The 22,418-nt window shown below is 37.5% G+C and overlaps 1 protein-coding gene across 3 annotated transcripts in view; it reads left to right on the top strand.

The window, feature by feature from the left end:
* The window catches only part of KCNN2 (potassium calcium-activated channel subfamily N member 2), a 544,190-nt gene that overhangs the window by 490,688 nt on the left and 31,084 nt on the right, over positions 1–22,418 (top strand). For 2 of the 3 annotated variants that reach the window (XM_044059288.1, XM_044059289.1), the window contains one exon: positions 2,087–2,156. In XM_044059288.1, the coding sequence (XP_043915223.1) occupies positions 2,087–2,156 (70 nt within the window). Of the gene's footprint in view, positions 1–2,086; positions 2,157–3,534; positions 3,555–22,418 lie in introns of all 3 variants that reach the window. The other variant, XM_044059290.1, reaches the window with a different exon arrangement.

Genomic DNA, 22,418 nt, shown 5'->3' with positions numbered 1-22,418 from the left:
CTATAAGTTCTAATATACTTATGCATAATTGCATCTGGAAATATGGCATAGCACAGTAGAATTCTAATCAACACTCTGATTTGCAACAGTAGCCCGCATCCCACACCATAAGAAGAGAAAGGCATTGCACTGGGACTACCTGCATGCCCTAAGTTTTGTTTTCTTTTTTCCTGCCTTGGGGATGCTGGCCTGATTCTTTTCTAGAGATAAGAAGGGCACTGTGCCTCTAGGTGCTTCTGCTGTTTGATATTCCCCTGCTCTTAGCATGCATATGCTGCATTTATGCTGTTGGTATGTGGTGCCAAGAGTCATTGGCTTTTGTCATGATCAGACATAACATAACTATATGACCTAACAAGACACTGAAAGTGCTGCCCCCTTCTCGCAAGCAGTGTGAAGCACCTGAGTCTTCCCAAGATACAAGCATATTATTTGTAATGCATGATCAAAACATGACTAGCAGTCTGCTTTTGTCATGAACATTTTGATGTTATTGCAGGAGGGGAGGTCAAAAGATGGTTGCCCTACATTGAAGTGCCATACATTCTTTTGAAGAGAGTGGTAGGACTGGGTATACCCCTGACATGAAGTTGTACTAGTGTTGTTACAGTGGGAAGGTAAAAGGGGGACTACCACAGGTAAACATAGATCTGGGAAAGGTGGATGGGGATTTCCTTAGGCTGCATTAAACTTGTGCATGTGCTGAAATTATTAAAGGGTCGGATATGCCACCTTAGACAGGAGCATATACTGACATTATTACATTATGGAAAGGTGGATGGGGATTGCCTTAGGCAGCATTAGACTTGTGCATGTGCTGAAATTATTAAAGGGTCAGATATGCCACCTTAGACAGGAGCATATACTGACATTATTACATTATGGAAAGGTGGATGGGGATTTCCTTAGGCTGCATTAGACTTGTGCATGTGCTGATATTATTAAAGGGTTGGATATGCCACCTTAGACAGGAGCATATACTGACATTATTACATTATGGAAAGGTGGATGGGGATTTTCTTAGGCTGCATTAGACTTACGCATATGCTGTTTTTAAAGGAGCAGATATGCTGCCTTAGATGAGTGTTCATGCTGATGTGGAGGTGGCAGGAAGGAGGGAAGTACAGCAGATTCTGATATTAATAGAGGTGGAGAGGGGGCTAAAAGGTGTGCTGCAATCTGAAAGATATATGCACTGCTTCTGTGTCACAATAGCAGGAGAAACTCGGTATTTGTTCTAATCAATAGATCAGTCTGGAACATATCCCAGAAGGCTATTCTGTGCTGCTAGGTTAAGTAATAATAAATTCAGGAATTATGAAGCACATGTGCTATGGCTATTTTTTTCCATAATCCAAGATGTTGACTGGGGATAAATGATTACATTCTGTTGATTAGATTTTACATACTTTCTTTGTTTTAAATACCTTTCAAAAGATGCAGCTAGCACAAACAGTTAAGAGGTTAATAAGTACTAGCAACTAGATGTAAACTAAATCAGCATTTAAATACAATTAATAAGAATATCACTTATCACTGAGTATCCATTTGGGTCAAGCATCCTCAAATTCAATCCATTTCAGGCTAAATCAGGTTTGTATTTAAGTCATTTAGGCATAGGAAGATTCTCTCTCTCTCTCTCTCTCTCTCTCTCTCTCTGCTTCTTTCTCTCTCTACACATCTCTCTCATACTCTTTCATTTCTCTTATCCTATGAGAGTCTTAACAAAATGTTGCATTTTATTTCTTCCTATGCCTATCTGTCATGATACAAAATCTTTCAGGAATGTTTTGGCTTGGTTTCATATGACTGAATATCTGTCAGCCTTTTCTTCCAAACTAAACTTTAACCACAGCAAGCAGTTTTTAAGGATATAACATTTTCTTGCTGTTTGCTTTCTATTTTGCAGTGATGAGGAAGCATGCTTTCATTTTACCAAACACATGATGACTAATTCTATTTTTTTACTCCAGTTAACAAAAACATTATTCATGCAGACAGTTTGCCATCGTAAACCATAGCTTTCATGGCAAAAGGCTAAAAACGCCAATATTATTTCTAACTGAATTTTATTTTTAACATTTAGATTAAGAAGTGTAAAAATGGAACAGAGAAAACTGAACGATCAGGCAAACACTTTGGTGGATCTGGCAAAGGTTAGTATATATCTCTGATGAAAAGTGACCAGCTTTGTATATATTTTTCAGGTCTTACAGTGCTTCTTGCATAAAATGTAAAATGTTCTGCAGAGCTGTAATATAAATATTTTGTTTACATCAGTACATCTGATTTGCTGATAACTAGCAATCTGTTATGTAATAGGACTAAACAGCAATAAACTATGATTATTTATGTGTTTATTTGTTTGCATGTTCTGTGGCCTATTTAACATAGAAGATAAACATTTTCTGGCTGTGCAAATAAATTTAAATAATCATGCTTGTTTCAAACTGCAGAATTCTGTGTTCTTTGCTGGCAGGCAAATTGTAACTGTAAATTAATTCTACTAGCAATTACCATATTAACTGTTAAATCAATGTTACTGGTAGTTCTATTAAATTAATTTTTCACACTTGCAGAGCAGTTTATTCAGAAATGTCATAATTTTAAAATAGTTATAACCACCAAAATTATCCACAGAAATCAAAACCAAACAATTGATTTTGTTTGTTCCCATAATTCTGTATTATTTGTACAAAGATACTTATGTTAATCTTGCTCTTTAAGCAGATTACTTAATTAACACATCACATATGTTTATATTTTTACATCTTTGCTAAACATAAAAAACGTTTTGAGTATAAGAAAGTGTAGCCCAGTTAAGACCAATTTGGATGACTGTTACCTAATCTCTTCCCTCGATTGTACACTTCCATGAAGAAAAACATGTCAGTTTTATGTGAAAAACAATTTTATTATGATGAACTTGTGTAACTTGCGTCCTTAAAACATATATGCATTCTTTTTAAAAAAAGAAGCATGAGACAGACAATATTTACTGAATGGAACATTGAATAACTGCTATGTGATTTTTTTTTCTTTTCAATTAATTGATGTTTTATATGTTTTGTTGGTTTTGAGTTAAAAAATCCCAAACACACGAGTCACAGAAATATCAAAGTCTGTGACTCATTACAGTATTGCTGAGGCTTTTCTTCTGCTTTGAAGTGCAACACTTTCAATGGGGCTGCAGATTTTTCATTGGCTTTTCTGCTGGTTTTTCATAGTGGACCCATATTCCATATATGTGTACAGTATATATTGTTTGATTGGGCTGCTTTGTGCTGCAATTCTGCTCCATTTGGCTTGGCTGCCTTGTGCTGTACTTACTTGCTACCCATTGCTGCTTTATTGACCAGCTCAAAGTGGGTTTTACCTTTACCTTGCTACCAGCTCCAAAGGCATCAAGGAAGTATACATTGTATTCAATCCATTTCCAGCTGTGTGCTATTAAAGTGCATTTATAACAATATGTTAATATTGTTTATAAAGCCAGCATTTTATACATTTGCAATATTTTTTTCTTTTTTCTAGTGATAATAGAACATTTGCAGGTATTCGGGATGTTCTGCTTGCTTCATGCTTAAAATACATTTGTTTTTTTCTTATTGTCTATGAATTTTAAGCATAGCTTTGAAATTGTACCTTCTGCTCTTATTTAGCTTGGCTGCTCTGTGCTACTCTGGTTTGGCTGCATTTGTCTGTGTTTCTTTGTTACATGCTGCTACTGGATTGAACCTTTCTAGCTGGATTTTAACTTTTTTATTTACTCCAGTTCTTTGTGTTAATCAGTAATCTGTTAATGCTGTTTATCCTGGTCCCCTTCAGTAACACACATCACACCAAATGACATTTGATGACCTTTATTAGATGTCCATAACATAGCTTTGATCACCAACTTTATTAATTACAACTATTCATGATATAATTGATACTAAATACAGCATAACTTCCTTGTAATGTCAATCAGGGCAGCGTACCTACTCACCCTGCCCTAGTAAGCTGCGTCCATACCTCTACCCACTTTACTTATGAAGCAGCGTCCCATCTCACTTCATACACCATTCATTGTAATGTTAATCAGGGCAGTGTACCTACTCACCCTGCCCAACAAGCAGGGTCCATACCTCTGCTCACTTACTTTACTTAAGAAGCAGCGTCCCAACTCACCTCATACACCATCCATTAAATTACCATCCACCAAATAAACACCATCCTTACCTCAGCTTGCTTATCTATTCATCAAGCTTCCTCCAACTACTCATTTCCTTTCCCCAGATCCTTGAAGTGAACATCCAGACATCACAGGGGGAACAGAAGAGGGCAAGCCTATCCCTCTTCTCCGCCTACCCCCACTGATAAAATAACCCTACACCCCACCAACAAAAAGAGGGAGGGTGGGTAGCAAGTTCACACCAAAATGTGACTGCTTAACCCAACTACACTAGCCTAAACCTCTTAAGCCCCTCTCCATCACTATCTCACTTCTTCCCAACCATCCCTGCCTCCACTTAAAGCTTTCACCTCTCCAACCCACTTAACTCCCCTTAATATTAACCTAACCCCTCCCCCCCAATGAAGATGTCCCGGGACAACTTAGTTTGTTTCCAAACTTTATTTATCGTTCCTGAGTTGTGGAATAAAATAAATACATATAAATATTTAATACAAAGTGTAAGTAAATGTAAAACAAAATGCATCTTGAATACATCATCCAAAAGATTATGTTGCCATAACAAAAATAAACTAGGATAGGTCTACACTTCTATAAAGTACAGTAGCTAAAAAATCCTGCAGATGTTAAAAGAAAACATGCTCTATAGACTACAGTAGCAAAACATGATAAACAATTACAACTCAAATGAGCAGCAAAATTTGATAAACAATTACAACTCAAATGCATCACATCAAAAACAGCTAAACAAAAACTGAAACACTAACATGTTATCACAAAGTAAGTAGCCCAAGGCACCCAGGAAACATAGTCAGCCATTGATAAAACAAATTCACAAGTTTATTCAGCCAAATAAAATAAAACATAAACGTTCTCTATAGACAGTACGTTTTAGTTACAACCTTCATCAGATGTGGACTGCTTCTGTCAAGGACCCTTATATACCATTCATTTACATCTAAATTACCAATTAAGTTAACTAAACACTTAATCAAGCATTTAAAAAGACATACTAAAAAGACATGTTATCATAAAATATATATTGTATTCATTTCAGTTGGAAAACAGAATGATTACCAAATCTACAAAAAGCTATAATACACAACACCAAAGCATAAAAATCACTGATCGAAGCAAAATATAAATCTCAAATAGCTAATATCAGTAAATCTAAAACATTAATAACCTCCCAAATTAAACATTCAGCATAAATGCTGTACTAACAAGAACCAATGCCCACATATTCATATCATCACATCAAGTAAGAATTTTATAACACCTGAAATCCCCCAAAATTAAATTACTAAGTAAACACTATGCCCCCTAAAAATTTACACCAAATCTACAGTAGAGCACAAAATGAAACAGTGAAATGTTCAAAGGATATAACTGAGAAACAAAATGGGAAAACATATACACAACACAAAATCACAAAATAAATCAAATAAAATAAATGAAAAATTAAATAAAAGTAGCAAGACCAAGAAAGAACTGAAAAGCAAACCATTGAAGGAAGACAAAACATAGAACATGCCCATGTTTTTGTTGAAATTCCAAGTATCTCATTTGTAATCTTTGAAATACTGACAGAAAAAAAAGAGCTATGAATGCATGCAAAGTCTGAAACTGCACCATTTGACAGTTTCCCCCAAGTTCCAAGGTTCAGTAGTCTCAGATTTGGGGCATATAAATAGCACATGCACAGAGAGTTCTATCCCTAAAAAACATGTCTGTGATATCTAAGTCACTAAGTAACCACAACATTCAATATATGACTTTCATAAATGTGCCACATACAAGTAAGGATCTCACAGTTATGATGAAACTGAGTATTTAACTTAAAAAGAAACTACTACAGAAATAAAAAATATGCACAACAAGAACTAAGTGGGGAAGCTTGCAGGCAAACAGAAAACAGTATAGCAAGCAGTACTTTGAAGAAACATACAAACTTCAGAAACAGAAAGAACTGACAGAGAAACAACATAAAGGAGAAAAAGAAAGAAAAGCTGGCCAATCATGATGGAATAATAGTTAGAAGAACTATGGAACATAATGACACAATAATATAAAAAATGGTTGAAGGAAAATAAATCTTTCCCATCTGTGAAAAAAACATAAAATAAAATAAAAGCAACACAGCAAATAATAATCCTGCAAAAAAGTAAAAAAAAAATTGAACATTCATAAACAATATGGTAGTGATAAACTACTCAAAGAAATCAGAGTACAGAACACTTCCATTTTATCAACTAAGTTAGCTAGCAAGAAAATTCTAAATTGCATTTAACTGAACTATGAAATAAAGGACTAAGCTATCTAAAGAAATGTTTATACCCAATGAAGTCAACTGTTTTCATTTGTTGTACTACAAATACATATTACAAGTAAAATATGTTACACAAACACAAATAAAAAACTATATCCCTAAGGTGTATTCTCTCAGCACAATACAACAAGCCCACCAAGAAACAAAAGGTAACAGAAAGAAGAACACAGAACATTCACAACCTAAATGTTAAGTGGAAAAAAGCACTAACTGCAGCATACATAATATCCACAAACAAAACCATGCATATGCACATAGCCAGCCTTAGCTATAGGCCAACTGGCTGCCTCAAGCTCTACTCTAGCATGGGGCACTTTTCTACTATTTTTTTTTTTTTGTAGTAAAGAAATTGTTTATTTAAAATATGTTGAATTAATACAGGAAAAAAACCCTGAAAAATAAGAAACTGTAGGAAAAAGGAAGGAAAAAGTAATCTATATGTGTAGGAAGACCAGGATGGGGCACTGGGTGGTGGGGGGGCACTGTGGAACCCTTTTGCCTAGGGTACCAGTTGACCAAAGGCCATCCCTGCATATGCATACAGATTGTAACAGTTTGAACAGCACTTTTTCTTTTTCAGATGGAAGAAGTGCTGCTAAAAATATTGCAAACTTTTGCAATAAAAATTGCTTCTCAGTTGCAGCATGTTTTTCACTCATTTGTGTTAACAATACCACAATAAATGTGCATCCTAATGCAGCTCTATATGCAAGTGCAACATTCAAACTGAAAATATATACAGACAAGTATATACAAAGCTCACCAAAACATTGCAAATGTACTTTACATTAATACATACCTACAATTATACCAATATCTACAGTAGCACACAAATTCATACATATAAACTTAAAAGTAAACTGATTAAAAATCTTATCTACCTAGCACAGTTATTGAAAAATTCCAAACCAACCTCATTAAAACAAAACAAATAAATAAATAAAAAATCTCAATGCAAAAGTATATATGTTCTGTGTCTCTATCAAAGATATATATATATGTATATAAATATACATAGCTATGTGTGCAGATGTATGCAAAATGTTCATATAAATACATATATGCAAGTTATATAAATGGTCAGTCCTTTGATAGGTCGACAACTTAGTCATTATGGCCAACTATTGGATGCTATAAATTGGCCATAGGTATCAGTGTGCATGCGAGTGTGTGACATGGAAGAATTACCGTGGCAAGGCATGCAGCTCAGTGGTGTAAAGTTTGGCTGTAGATGACTGCCACTGCTGAAGTGACACCCCAACCCCATGAGCAAAAATGGGAAAAAAGGCTTGTGGATGGATGGAAAGGATGTAGCTGACTATGCAGCTGAACAACAGGTATGCAAGATCAACTCAGGATGGAAAATGTGCCTTGCCCTATGTTTGTGCGATCTCTGAGTTAGTATAAGTATATGTATATATATATATATATATATATATATATATATATATATATATATATATATATATATATAAAACTGACAGGTGGTATGAGGGCAGCAGTCCAACACATGGGGAGTACGGGGGAGGACTATCCTCCTGCAAAATTATATTTTTATTTGTTTTTAAAAGATTAAAGTTTGTATGAACTGATGAGGTTTCTCAGTGCATATTAGCGTATCAAGTTCTATGTTTTCAACCTTTTGTAGTTAATATTTTTGCACGCAACTTTGAGTGGTTTTGGTATAATATACTACACCCATGTCTATCTTTTTTATATATATATATATATATATATATATATATATATATATATATATATATATATATATATATTAATATGGGTCTACTTTGGAAGCTCGAAGTTTCAAAACTTCGAACTTCATAAGGTCTAGACTATAAGATTGAAGTCTTGAAACTTCTAAAGGTTTAAATGGAGATCGGCATACGGAATGGAATGTTTACCATTCTGTTCACTGTAATGCAATCTCAGAGTTGATGCATTTAATTAGCAAGGGGTGTGGGGGTGCAGGGGTGCTTGCCTCCCTGCATAAATGTAAAAAAAAAGTGTTTTTATTTTAAACTGATTAAAAATCTTATCTGTGTGTCACTACTACTACTACACAAGATAATCAGATTCACACACTTTTTTATTGACGTTTCAAATTTTCAAATGCTATCGTCTCGACCATATGAAGTTCAAAGTTTTGAAAGTTAGAGCTTCCAAAGTAGATCTCTCTCTCTCTCTATATATATATATATATATATATATATATATATATATATATATATAGAGAGAGAGAGAGGTATGTATAAATATATAAGCGTTGTGGGGTGTGTGTGTGTGTGTGTGTGTGTGTGTGTGTGTGTGTGTGTGTGTGTGTGTGTGTGTGTGTATGCGTATTTATACATATTTGTGCATATAGCATGTATTTGAGTATGTGCACGTGTCCTATGATGGATTTGTAATGGTTGGTCAAATGATAGGTTACCAAATGATTAGTAGGTGATGTAGAAATAGCTATGTTGGTAGTAGAATGTGAGTGTGGAGTAGGTGTATTTATGAATGCAGTGTGTGGTAATTTAGTCAAGTGAATGTTTGATGAAGTGGAGTTGTGTTTCAGTGTTTTAGGTTTAGAATGAGGATGTTCAGCTGTAGAAAGTATGTGGCTGTTGTGAATCTGCTGCTGTACTCAATGCTAGAAGTCTAAACCTCAACATGCACTCACTCAAGGCACTCCTTAAAATGGAGAACACTGACATCTGTGCAGTGACAGAGACTTGGTTCAAAGCTCCAGAGAGCACCCCTGCATTACCAGGCTACAATTCATACCACACCTTTTAGCCACCTAACCCAGAATGAAGCACTAAAGGTGGAGGCGTGTCCATATTCATTAAGGATAGCCACACCTCCAGGCTAGTTGCACAGCATAATGCATCTGAGATTATCCAAGTGCAACTAACTCTGGGCAAGACTGCAATCCAAATTGTAGCTTGCTACAGACCCCCGACCATGCCCCAGGATTCCCACTCCTAATTTCTTGATACACTGGAAAGTATTAGGGTACAACCCAACACCCTAATAATGGACGATTTCAACTACCCCACCATTAACTGGGAAAACTACTAATGTATAAACTCTTTTGCTCAACGTTTTCTAGAATTCATAAATTCCAATGCCTTGGATCAACTTATTCACACCCCCACCAGGGGCAGCAATATCCTAGACCTGGTCATTACCAACATGGGAAACCAGTGTTCCACACCAGAGGTCAATTCCTTGTTGGTCAAATCCGACCACAAGCTAATCAGCCTAGACATCCACATCCCACCCCCACCCCCAATTAGGGAAACCATCGTAAAAAAACTTCTCCAAAGCCAACTTCACACTTCTTAAGACAGAAGTGGCAAACTTCACGACACCCATGCAGATGGACAATAGAGGTATGACTGCTGAATCCTACACAAATGCACTTTATAAGCACTTACACGAGTGCATGGATCATACTATCCCTAATAGAACCAAGATGTTATCCTCCAAAAAAAGGAAGCCAACCTGGTGGTCCTCTGCCATAAACAAACTCTACAACAGAAGAAAGAAACTGTTGCAAAAAGAGTAAAATCCCATGACTTGAGGAACTCCCTGGTCAACCTCAGTAAGAAGCTGAGATCCCTCATAAAATCCTCCAAAGCTAGTTACGAAAACAAAATTGCCACTGACTCTAAAGACAACCACAAAGCATTCTATAACTATGTCAAGAATCTCAATGGGAACACTCAGATCTGCTCTGAGTTACAGCACAATGGCGCTAAATATACAGAACTAACTGATATTGCCAACATCCTGGCAGATAGGTTCAGTGCTAACTTTACCCCCCTCTCACCCCCTAGAGGGCCCATCTCTATACTGGAAGAATGCAAAGTTCCTATAATCACGGCTACACAGGTAAAAAACACACTCTCCAAAGCCAAGAACACAGCATCCATGGGACTTGACAATATCCCAGGCTGTGTTCTACACAAACTACAGAATGAACTGGCACCCTACCTAAGTACCATGTTCAATCATAGCCTCACCTCAGGCTTTGTACCCACTGAATGGTGCACCGTGACGGTTATCCCACTCCACAAAGGTGGAGCTACGACGGACCCCAGGAACTACCGCCCCATTAGCCTGACGAGCCTGGTCTGCAAGGCCATGGAATGTATCATCATGGAACTCATAAACAAAGACATTGGTAATCTCCAAACTCTGGACCCTACCCAGTTTGGATTTGTAAAAGGCAGATCATGTCTCCTAAACCTGACTGACTTCTTTGAAGTAGTCACCAAAGCCATAGATGAGGGTAAAATTGGTCACACAGCTTATCTAGATCTCGCCAAGGCTTTCAACATCATCCCCCACTCTGGAATTATAGATAAGCTCACTAAACTAGGTATAAATCCCTATGTCACAAGATGGGTTGCCAACTGGCTCATGGACAGAATCCACACTGTGAAAGTAGCGGATTCCAAATCCGACTTCAGACCAGTGACAAGTGGAGTACCACAGGGTTCAGTCCTGGGTCCTCTCCTGTTTGATATCTACTTCTCTGAAGTGCAGGCTAACACAGAAGGTCTTTGGCTAACAAAGTTTGTAGATGACTGCAAACTAGGAGTCTTAATCGAAACTCCTAACGATGTGGACAAACTACAAAAGGGCCTCACTGAGACAGATACCTGGTGTCAAAGCCATGGCCTGAAGCTCAATGCCAAAAAGTGCATTGTCATCCCCTTTGGTAAAAACTCTGTACCCATGAACTACCACATAACTGGTAGTCTACTTAATGCTGAAAATGTGATAAGAGACCTTGAGACACAGGTGGACAGTAGTCTCTCCTTTGATAATCACATCGCCACAGTGGTCAGGAAATCCTGCTACGTGGCTCATCTCATCACAAAAGGATTCTCATCCAGAAAAAAAGAGGTCATTGTTCCCATCTACTCATCACTCATTAGACCCATTATAGAGTACAATGCCCCTTTTGGTATGTACCTCACAAGACATCTACAACAACTAGAAAGACCACAGAAATACCTCACAAAGAGGATTACTGGCCTCAAACAGATGCCCTACACAGACTGTCTCAAAAAACTACAGCTTTACTCCATCGCATATCGCCTACTCAGGGGCGATCTCTGCCTAACATACAAAGTTATGTCAAACCCAGAGCTGTTGGACATGCTCCACTTAAAGAAATCCCAATCCCTCCGATCTACACGCTCTAGGGACCTAAACCTTGTCACCAAAATAAACAGAACATGCTGGAGGGATAGATTCCTGTCCCAGAGACTTCCCATACTCTGGAACAGACTACCTATGTCAAACAGAGCTCCTCATTAGCACTCTTCAAGAAAAATCTTGATGATTGGATGGGAAATGGGAAATTCTCCCCAGGGATCACTTCTGTGGTTCTGCTCGACAGGGGCACAGGAAAATAATTTTCTTGGGTGGCGAAAGCCAGGGTACATTTTTTGGCTAGGCTTATATAGGCCCTAGGGCCAATAGCCTAGTACCTACCTATGAACCTATGAAAGATTTGACTCTACTGAATGCTTCTGTATTGGGAGTAGGAGTGTTTGTACAAGTGTTTGTGGGTCAGAGTAATGGCCAAGGAAGGGAATTTAGTGTTGTGCATGTGTACTGTTGCTTGTTGTGTGTGTTTCAGGAAAAGGTAAATTTGAAATGTGATTGAGACAACAACAGGCTATATTCAGCCCTGTTTCTAGACCTGTCGAAGGCCTTTGATATGGTCAACCACAAATTACTCATTCATTCCCTAAACTCCATCTCCCTAGATAACCATGTTATTCAGTGGTTCCTATCCTATCTGAATGGCAGACAACAGGGTGTATTATGACAGGCCAAACTGTCCACTCTGCTGCCTCTCACCCTTGGTGTCCCTCAGGGCTCTATTCTAGGTCCTCTACTCTTTTCTGTCTTCATCAACAATCTTCATACTGCCATCCCTGATGCAACCTGCATTCAATATGCAGATAACTCTACCCTGATCTGTATGGCCTCCTCCCCTTTAGACCTGCAAACCTTAACACAAAACACATTTAACACAGTTGATAATTGGCTCTCTAATCACTATCTGTTGTTAAATCCCATCAAAACTAAACTGCTCCTCTTTACCCCCACCAGTAGATCCACCCCATTTTCCTTCTCCATAACATCCAACAACGGTACCTCTATCTCTCTAGATGACCATACTAAGCTTTTAGGAGTAATAGTGGACAATGATCTCAAATTTGACCTGCATATCAATAAAACTATAAAAAAACATTAATAAGAAGCTTGGCTCATTACATAGAAGCAACCCCTTTTTAACTCAGTTAGCTAGGACTGCAATCGCCCGCTCACACCTACTCCCTACCCTTCTATATGCCTCCCCATGCTCACGAATTTGAGCAAAATTGAACCTAGTAAGCTCTCTCACTGTTACAATCATATTGCTAGATTTTCCCTAGGCTCAACATATAGGACACGTCACTGTCAAAACCTCAGTCTTCTTGGGTGGCTAGAACTGCCTTGCCTACTTCTGTTCAATCAGCTTATAGTAGCACACAAAATTCTGTACTACTCTGAAAATACTCCAGCACTCAAAAATATCATAAAGCCATTCAGTAATTCAAGGCAGCTATGATCATCCAATAAACTAACCCACAAAGCCATTAACTCCATTAAAGCCATTAATGTTGGTAAAACTTGGAATTCACTTCCATCTAACCTTACCCTCGAACCTTCTTTAAGTCTCTTCAAAAAAGGCCTCAAACAGTATTTTAAAGAGCATTGGATTTGTCCCTGTACTAACCTTGATTAATCATTACTTATTCAATGCCTTATTTAATTTAATATTGTACACATCTCTTGCTCATAATAGCTTGCTGCCACCTGTTGTTTTTGTATACTGTTACACACTGTGTATATTGAGAGTACCTGCTAGAGGGCTTTGTAAATATGTTTGACTCATATCTGTTATGTTCTATCTGTGTTATCTGGAGCTTTTCTGCCTGGGCCTTCGCTGAAAATGGACATATATACAGTCGGACTATCCCAGTCAACAAATGTAAAATAAAATAAATAAATAATAAATAAAAAAATTTGTTACTGCCAAAAGTTTTACTTATACTGATATTTTCACCATTAGAGTGTAGGAGTATGTGTGTGCGAGTGTTTGAAGGTTAACGTTAGATTAAGGACTTAGGACAAGGGACAGCTTTAGTGTTGTGCATTGTGTGGTGTGTGAATCTGATTTTCTTGTGTAGTAGTAGTAGTGACATACAACTGTTTTTTTTTCAAAGGTAAGGTGTAGACTTGGGTTAGGGAAAGGAGCAGGGTTGGGGTAAGCATGTATTATTTATATGGTGTTGACCAGTTACTTAAAAAAAAAACATTAAAATGCACAATTTGACTGAATAGTGGTATCGTTATGGAAAGGGTGTATAGTACTTTAATATGTAGGGTTGAGGTCCCTGTGCCACATTATTCATGTGTGCTAACCCTTCTCCTGTCCCTACTCTAATTTCAGTCCTACACATTAGTGTACTAAATACACTTTCCCTAACAGTACCACAACACAAAACAGACACGGGCATACAAATGCACACTTCAAACACGCCACTGCGCTAATATAAAGCATATCTACCCCATTTTCTAGAATTTACTCTAACCCTAATGGGCAAATTTACACACACACACACACACACACACACACACACACACACACACACACACACACACACTTATCCACTACAGTGAAACTAAAGCAAGCTATGAATGTTTTGATATTACTAGTAACTCCTTCTTACCTTCCATTGAGTAAGACAGCATTCAGTAATTCCATCACTTCATAAAACCTTCACTCAATAAATAGTGACACCAAAAGGTTTTTAACAAACACAGTGAGCGATCAAACAAATGTCAGCACATGCTTTGTATCCACCAAATACATAGAAATAATGACATAGTTTTGAAACTCTGTTGTAAAATATAGTTTATATTAATAGTATCATTTAAATGTGGAGAAAAGTTTAGTGTTGAATTTCAACTGCTATTTGCCATGGTCCCCCCTTTTTGCCACTATGTGCAAAATCCCCCCAAAATTTTGATTTCTTTTAAAAAAATTCATACTTAGAGGAATGCCTGCATAGTGCATTGTTCCTGTTGTTTTCTTGATGATTGTAAGCTCTCTGTACTTGTATTCTTGCAATTTGTCATACAGGACATGTATTCCAGCATGATAGACATACATCATGCCAGTTGTTTGGCTCAGAGAATCATAGCAAAGTATGTATCTCAACATCATCATTAGTATTTAATATATCCAGGGAGCGCTTTAAATTATATATTTAGGGACCACCTTAAATAGTGGAACGTCCATAGTATCAAACATCTGTAATGTTTAAAGAAGTGCTCAAAAGTCATAAGTACTGTGTAGGTCAAGGAACAACAGGAAATCCAGATTTTCCCTTACTCCACAGTTGTAAAATCTCTAAGTTGGTATATGCAATTAGCATGGTGTGAGGGAAGCACAAAGTGGCTTGCCCTCCGCAGAAAACATGAGGTTTTTTTTTTGTGTGTTTTGGTATTTTGACTTTTGGTCCTTTAGGATCAATGTTTTTAAGTTTAATATGTTGTGCATCGATATTCCAAAGTACATCCATATATATATATACAGATAGATAGATATGCATATATATATATATATATATATATATATATATATATAGAGAGAGAGAGAGAGAGAGAGAGAGGGAGACAGATATAGTCCAATAAGAAGCAAGAAGAATGTACAAGAAAATGTACAAGGTGAAGTATCATGAATAAACAAGGCTAGAATTAGTCCTTCAGCATTCAGTGAAGAACTTACATAACCTACACCCACACAGTTAATCTTTAACTGATGTAAGTCACGGATCAGCATTCAGTGAAGAACTTACTTAACCTACACCCTCACAGTTAATCTTTAACTGATGTAAGTCACAGATCAGCATTCAGTGAAGAACTTACTTAACCTACACCCGCACAGTTAATCTTTAACTGATGTAAGTCACAGATCAGCATTCAGTGAAGAACTTACATAACCTACACCCACACAGTTAATCTTTAACTGATGTAAGTCACAGATCAGCATTCAGTGAAGAACTTACTTAACCTACACCCACACAGTTAATCTTTAACTGATGTAAGTCACAGATCAGCATTCAGTGAAGAACTTACTTAACCTACACCCTCACAGTTAATCTTTAACTGATGTAAGTCACAGATCAGCATTCAGTGAAGAACTTACTTAACCTACACCCACACAGTTAATCTTTAACTGATGTAAGTCACAGATCAGCATTCAGTGAAGAACTTACTTAACCTACACCCACACAGTTAATCTTTAACTGATGTAAGTCACAGATCAGCATTCAGTGAAGAACTTACTTAACCTACACAGTTAATCTTTAACTGATGTAAGTCACAGATCAGCATTCAGTGAAGAACTTACTTAACCTACACAGTTAATCTTTAACTGATGTAAGTCACAGATCAGCATTCAGTGAAGAACTTACTTAACCTACACCCACAGTTAATCTTTAACTGATGTAAGTCACAGATCAGCATTCAGTGAAGAACTTACTTAACCTACACAGTTAATCTTTAACTGATGTAAGTCACAGATCAGCATTCAGTGAAGAACTTACTTAACCTACACAGTTAATCTTTAACTGATGTAAGTCACAGATCAGCATTCAGTGAAGAACTTACTTAACCTACACCCTCACAGTTAATCTTTAACTGATGTAAGTCACAGATCAGCATTCAGTGAAGAACTTACTTAACCTACACCCTCACAGTTAATCTTTAACTGATGTAAGTCACAGATCAGCATTCAGTGAAGAACTTACTTAACCTACACCCTCACAGTTAATCTTTAACTGATGTAAGTCACAGATCAGCATTCAGTGAAGAACTTACTTAACCTACACAGTTAATCTTTAACTGATGTAAGTCACAGATCAGCATTCAGTGAAGAACTTACTTAACCTACACCTGCACAGTTAATCTTTAACTGATGTAAGTCACAGATCAGCATTCAGTGAAGAACTTACTTAACCTACACCCTCACAGTTAATCTTTAACTGATGTAAGTCACAGATCAGCATTCAGTGAAGAACTTACTTAACCTACACCCTCACAGTTAATCTTTAACTGATGTAAGTCACAGATCAGCATTCAGTGAAGAACTTACTTAACCTACACCCACACAGTTAATCTTTAACTGATGTAAGTCACAGATCAGCATTCAGTGAAGAACTTACTTAACCTACACCCACACAGTTAATCTTTAACTGATGTAAGTCACAGATCAGCATTCAGTGAAGAACTTACTTAACCTATACCTGCACAGTTAATCTTTAACTGATGTAAGTCACAGATCAGCATTCAGTGAAGAACTTACTTAACCTACACAGTTAATCTTTAACTGATGTAAGTCACAGATCAGCATTCAGTGAAGAACTTACTTAACCTACACCCACACAGTTAATCTTTAACTGATGTAAGTCACAGATCAGCATTCAGTGAAGAACTTACTTATTTAAAGATTAACAGTGCTGGTGTAGGTGAACTTATATGTCACAGTAGTAAGATTGTATTCAGTATGCTTGTTGCTTTATGCTGACAAGACAAGTTAATAACCTTTAGTTTGTCACACTTAGAAGTGTCAACAAGTAATATGAAGTACTTTTTCACCATAAATCCAGGAGGTTATAGCAGATCTTATAGGATTATAGGTAGGTACTCGGCTAGCTCCCCATGATGCTATGCCTTATCACATTATATTCAAACTATTACTTGTTTATCATTCTTAGTTCTTCCCTTGTATCACAGCAAACCATGTTTATGTTTAGCCATCTCAGGTACTCCCAGAATGCCTAGCAATATACTTGTCTTTAATTGTTGAACATTTTCGTGCTGCTCAGACTCCATGGTTGATGTAGTGAACTTGGCTGTGAAGTTATAAAAGAAAACCTGGTTGAACATTTAGTATTAACTATACTACCTTCCTTAAGTTCCCATGCATCCTGCATCTGTACTTTGCATTTTCCCTTACATATATTCAAAGTGCACAGTTGCGTGCAGTTACAGATACCTTGTTTGAAATCAAAAATGTAAACTTTCTGCATAAATCCAGTGGTGTTATATAAAAGACATTGTCTTCATTAAAAATGGTGTCAAAAGTTGTAAATAGGATTTTCTTCCTTCCCTTATCGAAGCCAACTTGTATATCATGCTGAGTGGGTCTTAACTGAGCCATGTTCTACAGTATAGCAAACTGTTTTCATTTTTGGCAAGTGCGGTAACGCAAGACAGTTGAGTATCACTAAAAATTGTTTACAACCTCAGTGGGTTCATGAAAGAGGTCTAGTAGAATATGTGGCACTTGACTGCACACTTAGTGTAAGGAGATCTTTCAAAATGAGGTAAGATCTTTCAAAATGAGCAGTGTGACCTATGCTGAAAAGATTACAGTGTTTAGGGAATGTTCATAGCTGCCTCACTCTTAGCTTTCTTTTAGTACGTTCATATGCGTCCTTTATTCCATAAAAATGAGGTGACGACCAAATAACACTATGGTAGTCACAAATAGGAGGTGGAGTGCATAACCTCATGAGATGTAAATGTTGGATCACAAATGTGTAACTTATTATGAGCTTCAGAGTCTACACTATAGGAGAAACTAAATTTACACATGATCCTAGATTCCATATGATTGGAGGAGGTATTGAGGAGAGCATCCACCACCCTGCAATATTACCTTACAGTGAAATTCCAAGAGGTATGGTGGCATGGGAGGGCAGAGTATAGCTACTTAAACCTGAAGCTATGCCGCTGCCAGCGTTCAGTGGAGAGCAGCCTGTTCAAGAGAGAGTGACAATAGGATTCGGAAACATTACCTTACGAAAGAATCTCATTACGATTTCCTGGAGTACCACAAACACTAACAAATCTGTTGTATACCCGTCAAAGCTTCATGAAGTTGGCCGCCCCCACAGTGCCACATCTGTATGATGATTGTGAGAAACCAAGCATGGAAACTTAAACGTCTGTCAGTTATGCATAGTTATGTTTGTCATTACATGAGGCACATGCTATGAAACTGCACTACATAGCTTAATCCCACATTGGTGGCAATACTAATTTTCATTCACCCTCAGTCTCCAAAGAGGATGGGTATTAGAAAACAATAGCCATGAATGTGTGTGATCTTTGTTCATTCCCTACCAGCTTCACTCAGCCTGGAGTTCAGCTGTACCTATAGGTGGGAACTGGTACTGCAGGCATGTAGGTTATATATTAGCAAATGGCTGCAAAGTCACTTCTTGCACAGAATATTTCTGCCAAATTTGCCCTTTGAGTATAAAGGGCTACACTATTATTAAGAACTTTTCCAGTAGCATTCACTGAAGATAAAAAAAAAATCCAATTTCCAATGTATTGCAGGCTCTAGTCCTGTTCTAGAATTGAGTACTGCTCTGAGAGTTCTGATTTGCCTACACAGCTTGGGGATTTGTGGTACAGTTTTTGTAGGATGAAGTATCCCCAAGCGCAAAGCATCTTGGAATCTGGCCTCTAATTCACGAAAAGATGCTGTAATGACTACAGTATGTGGTTAAGTGTTCAGAGAAATAGTGAACCATGAATAAGTGTTTCTATAAAGAGGATGACATATATTTCAAGCTATTTTTAATCTAAGCTTATGTATATCACAGTTGGAGGTAGTTAATACAGGTATGTCAACAGAAAAGCAGCTTCCTAATAAATAGCCAGTTGTACAATGTCAGGGGTGTTTAAAGAGCACAGATTTAGATGCTGATCTGTGTCTGACATTAATTAATTATGATTGTTTTTTTTTCTGAATAAATCAAGGATCAAAGTATAAGCATTTAAACATTAATTTAATTTACATGGTTTTAAGTCATCTGAGATGCATACAGGACCAGGACACTACAACATTTGTAATTTTATCCAGTTGCTGACCAAACATGACTGCATTTTATCTGTCACAGGACAGACAGTAAAAGTACTTACTGAATGGTGTGTGTGTGTGTGTGTGTGTGTGTGTGTGTGTGTGTGTGTGTGTGTGTGTGTGTGTGTGTGTGTGTGTGTGTGTGTGTGTGTGTTTGTGCAATAATTGTGGAGTCTGGTTGTAATAAATTATATGTCTCATACAATATATTTACAGATTGAGTTCTCTGATCACTGATGCAGCCATGATTCCCGAACTGAGTTTCATTTGTTATATAAAGCAGACCCCCAGTAACTTTACATATACTATATACAACAATTTCTGTGTGTTTTATCAGGTTGGAAATATTCCATTTTATTTCAGTGGCAATAGAAGTTGTGTAAGTTATCGCTTTATACCATTTTATGAACAGACTGCCTCATGTCTTTTCTACTCTAGTTCTTAAGTACTTTTTATCTTTCCTTTTGTAAGGTCTGAGACTGTAGCCCTTCTTTATCACATATAACTTGGTGCTAACAAGGAAGGGGGCAAAAAGTGTCATCTCTATCCAGCCAGCAAGGCTCAGCTGTACAAAAAATTGGTGTACCAGCATTACACATGGGTATAAATTACCCCATGGGGAACAATGTAAACCCATGAGATAGGTTACAAAGCAATGGGAAAACCTCTGGTTTTCTTAAAGCACTTGCGGTCATAAGTTTTCACTGTATCTGAGGGTTTTGTGTGCAGTCCAAATTTTCACAGAGACAGAGTGGGAAGCAAAATCCATGTGAGGGGGGCTAATGGAAGAAGCATGACAGTAGTGGTGGAGTGTGTTGAAACTGCAGCTACTCCCACGTATTACAAAATGCTGTACCTCATATTAATAAGAAGAATGACAGTAGTGGTGGAGTGTGTTGAAACTGCAGCTACTCCCAAGTATTACAAAATGCTGTACCTCATATTAATAAGAAGCATGACAGTAGTGGTGGAGTGTGTTGAAACTGCAGCTACTCCCAGTTATTACAAAATGCTGTACCTCATATTAATAAGAAGCATGACAGTAGTGGTGGAGTGTCTTGAAACTGCAGCTACTCCCAGTTATTACAAAATGCTGTACCTCATATTAATAAGAAGCATGACAGTAGCGGTGGAGTGTCTTGAAACTGCAGCTACTCCCAGTTATTACAAAATGCTGTACCTCATATTAATAAGAAGCATGACAGTAGCGGTGGAGTGTCTTGAAACTGCAGCTACTCCCAGTTATTACAAAATGCTGTACCTCATATTAATTAGAAGCATTACTGTAGCGGTGGAGTGTCTTGAAACTGCAGCTACTCCCAGTTATTACAAAATGCTGTACCTCATATTAATAAGAAGCATGACAGTAGCGGTGGAGTGTCTTGAAACTGCAGCTACTCCCAGTTATTACAAAATGCTGTACCTCATATTAATAAGAAGCATGACAGTAGTGGTGGAGTGTCTTGAAACTGCAGCTACTCCCAGTTATTACAAAATGCTGTACCTCATATTAATAAGAAGCATGACAGTAGTGGTGGAGTGTCTTGAAACATGCAGCTACTCCCAGTTATTACAAAATGCTGTACCTCATATTAATAAGAAGCATTACAGTAGTGGTGGAGTGTCTTGAAACTGCAGCTACTCCCAGTTATTACAAAATGCTGTACCTCATATTAATAAGAAGCATGACAGTAGCGGTGGAGTGTGTTGAAACTGCAGCTACTCCCAGTTATTACAAAATGCTGTACCTCATATTAATAAGAAGCATGACAGTAGCGGTGGAGTGTCTTGAAACTGCAGCTACTCCCAGTTATTACAAAATGCTGTACCTCATATTAATAAGAAGCATGACAGTAGCAGTGGAGTGTGTTGAAAATGCAGCTACTCCCAGTTACTACAAAATGCTGTACCTCATATTAATAAGAAGCATGACAGTAGCGGTGGAGTGTCTTGAAACTGCAGCTACTCCCAGTTATTACAAAATGCTGTACCTCATATTAGTAAGAAGCATGACAGTAGCGGTGGAGTGTCTTGAAACTGCAGCTACTCCCAGTTATTACAAAATGCTGTACCTCATATTAATAAGAAGCATTACAGTAGCGGTGGAGTGTCTTGAAACTGCAGCTACTCCCAGTTATTACAAAATGCTGTACCTCATATTAGTAAGAAGCATGACAGTAGCGGTGGAGTGTCTTGAAACTGCACCTACTCCCAGTTATTACAAAATGCTGTACCTCATATTAATAAGAAGCATTACAGTAGCGGTGGAGTGTCTTGAAACTGCAGCTACTCCCAGTTATTACAAAATGCGGTACCTCATATTAATAAGAAGCATGACAGTAGCGGTGGAGTGTCTTGAAACTGCAGCTACTCCCAGTTATTACAAAATGCTGTACCTCATATTAATAAGAAGCATGACAGTAGCGGTGGAGTGTCTTGAAACTGCAGCTACTCCCAGTTACTACAAAATGCTGTACCTCATATTAATAAGAAGCATTACAGTAGCGGTGGAGTGTCTTGAAACTGCAGCTACTCCCAGTTATTACAAAATGCTGTACCTCATATTAATTAGAAGCATGACAGTAGCGGTGGAGTGTCTTGAAACTGCAGCTACTCCCAGTTATTACAAAATGCTGTACCTCATATTAATTAGAAGCATTACAGTAGCGGTGGAGTGTCTTGAAACTGCAGCTACTCCCAGTTATTACAAATGTGGTACCGCATATTAATAAGAAGCATGACAGTAGCGGTGGAGTGTCTTGAAACTGCAGCTACTCCCAGTTACTACAAAATGCTGTACCTCATATTAATAAGAAGCATGACAGTAGTGGTGGAGTGTCTTGAAACTGCAGTTACTCCCAGTTATTACAAAATGCTGTACCTCATATTAATACGAAGCATGACAGTAGCGG

Source organism: Protopterus annectens, chromosome 17.part0 (genome assembly GCF_019279795.1).
Source record: "Protopterus annectens isolate FY-2018-M chromosome 17.part0, PAN1.0, whole genome shotgun sequence".
In the NCBI taxonomy this organism is placed as follows: Eukaryota; Metazoa; Chordata; order Ceratodontiformes; family Protopteridae; genus Protopterus; species Protopterus annectens.
Note: the sequence above shows the minus strand (reverse complement) of the source record. Positions and strands in the feature narration are given on the sequence as shown.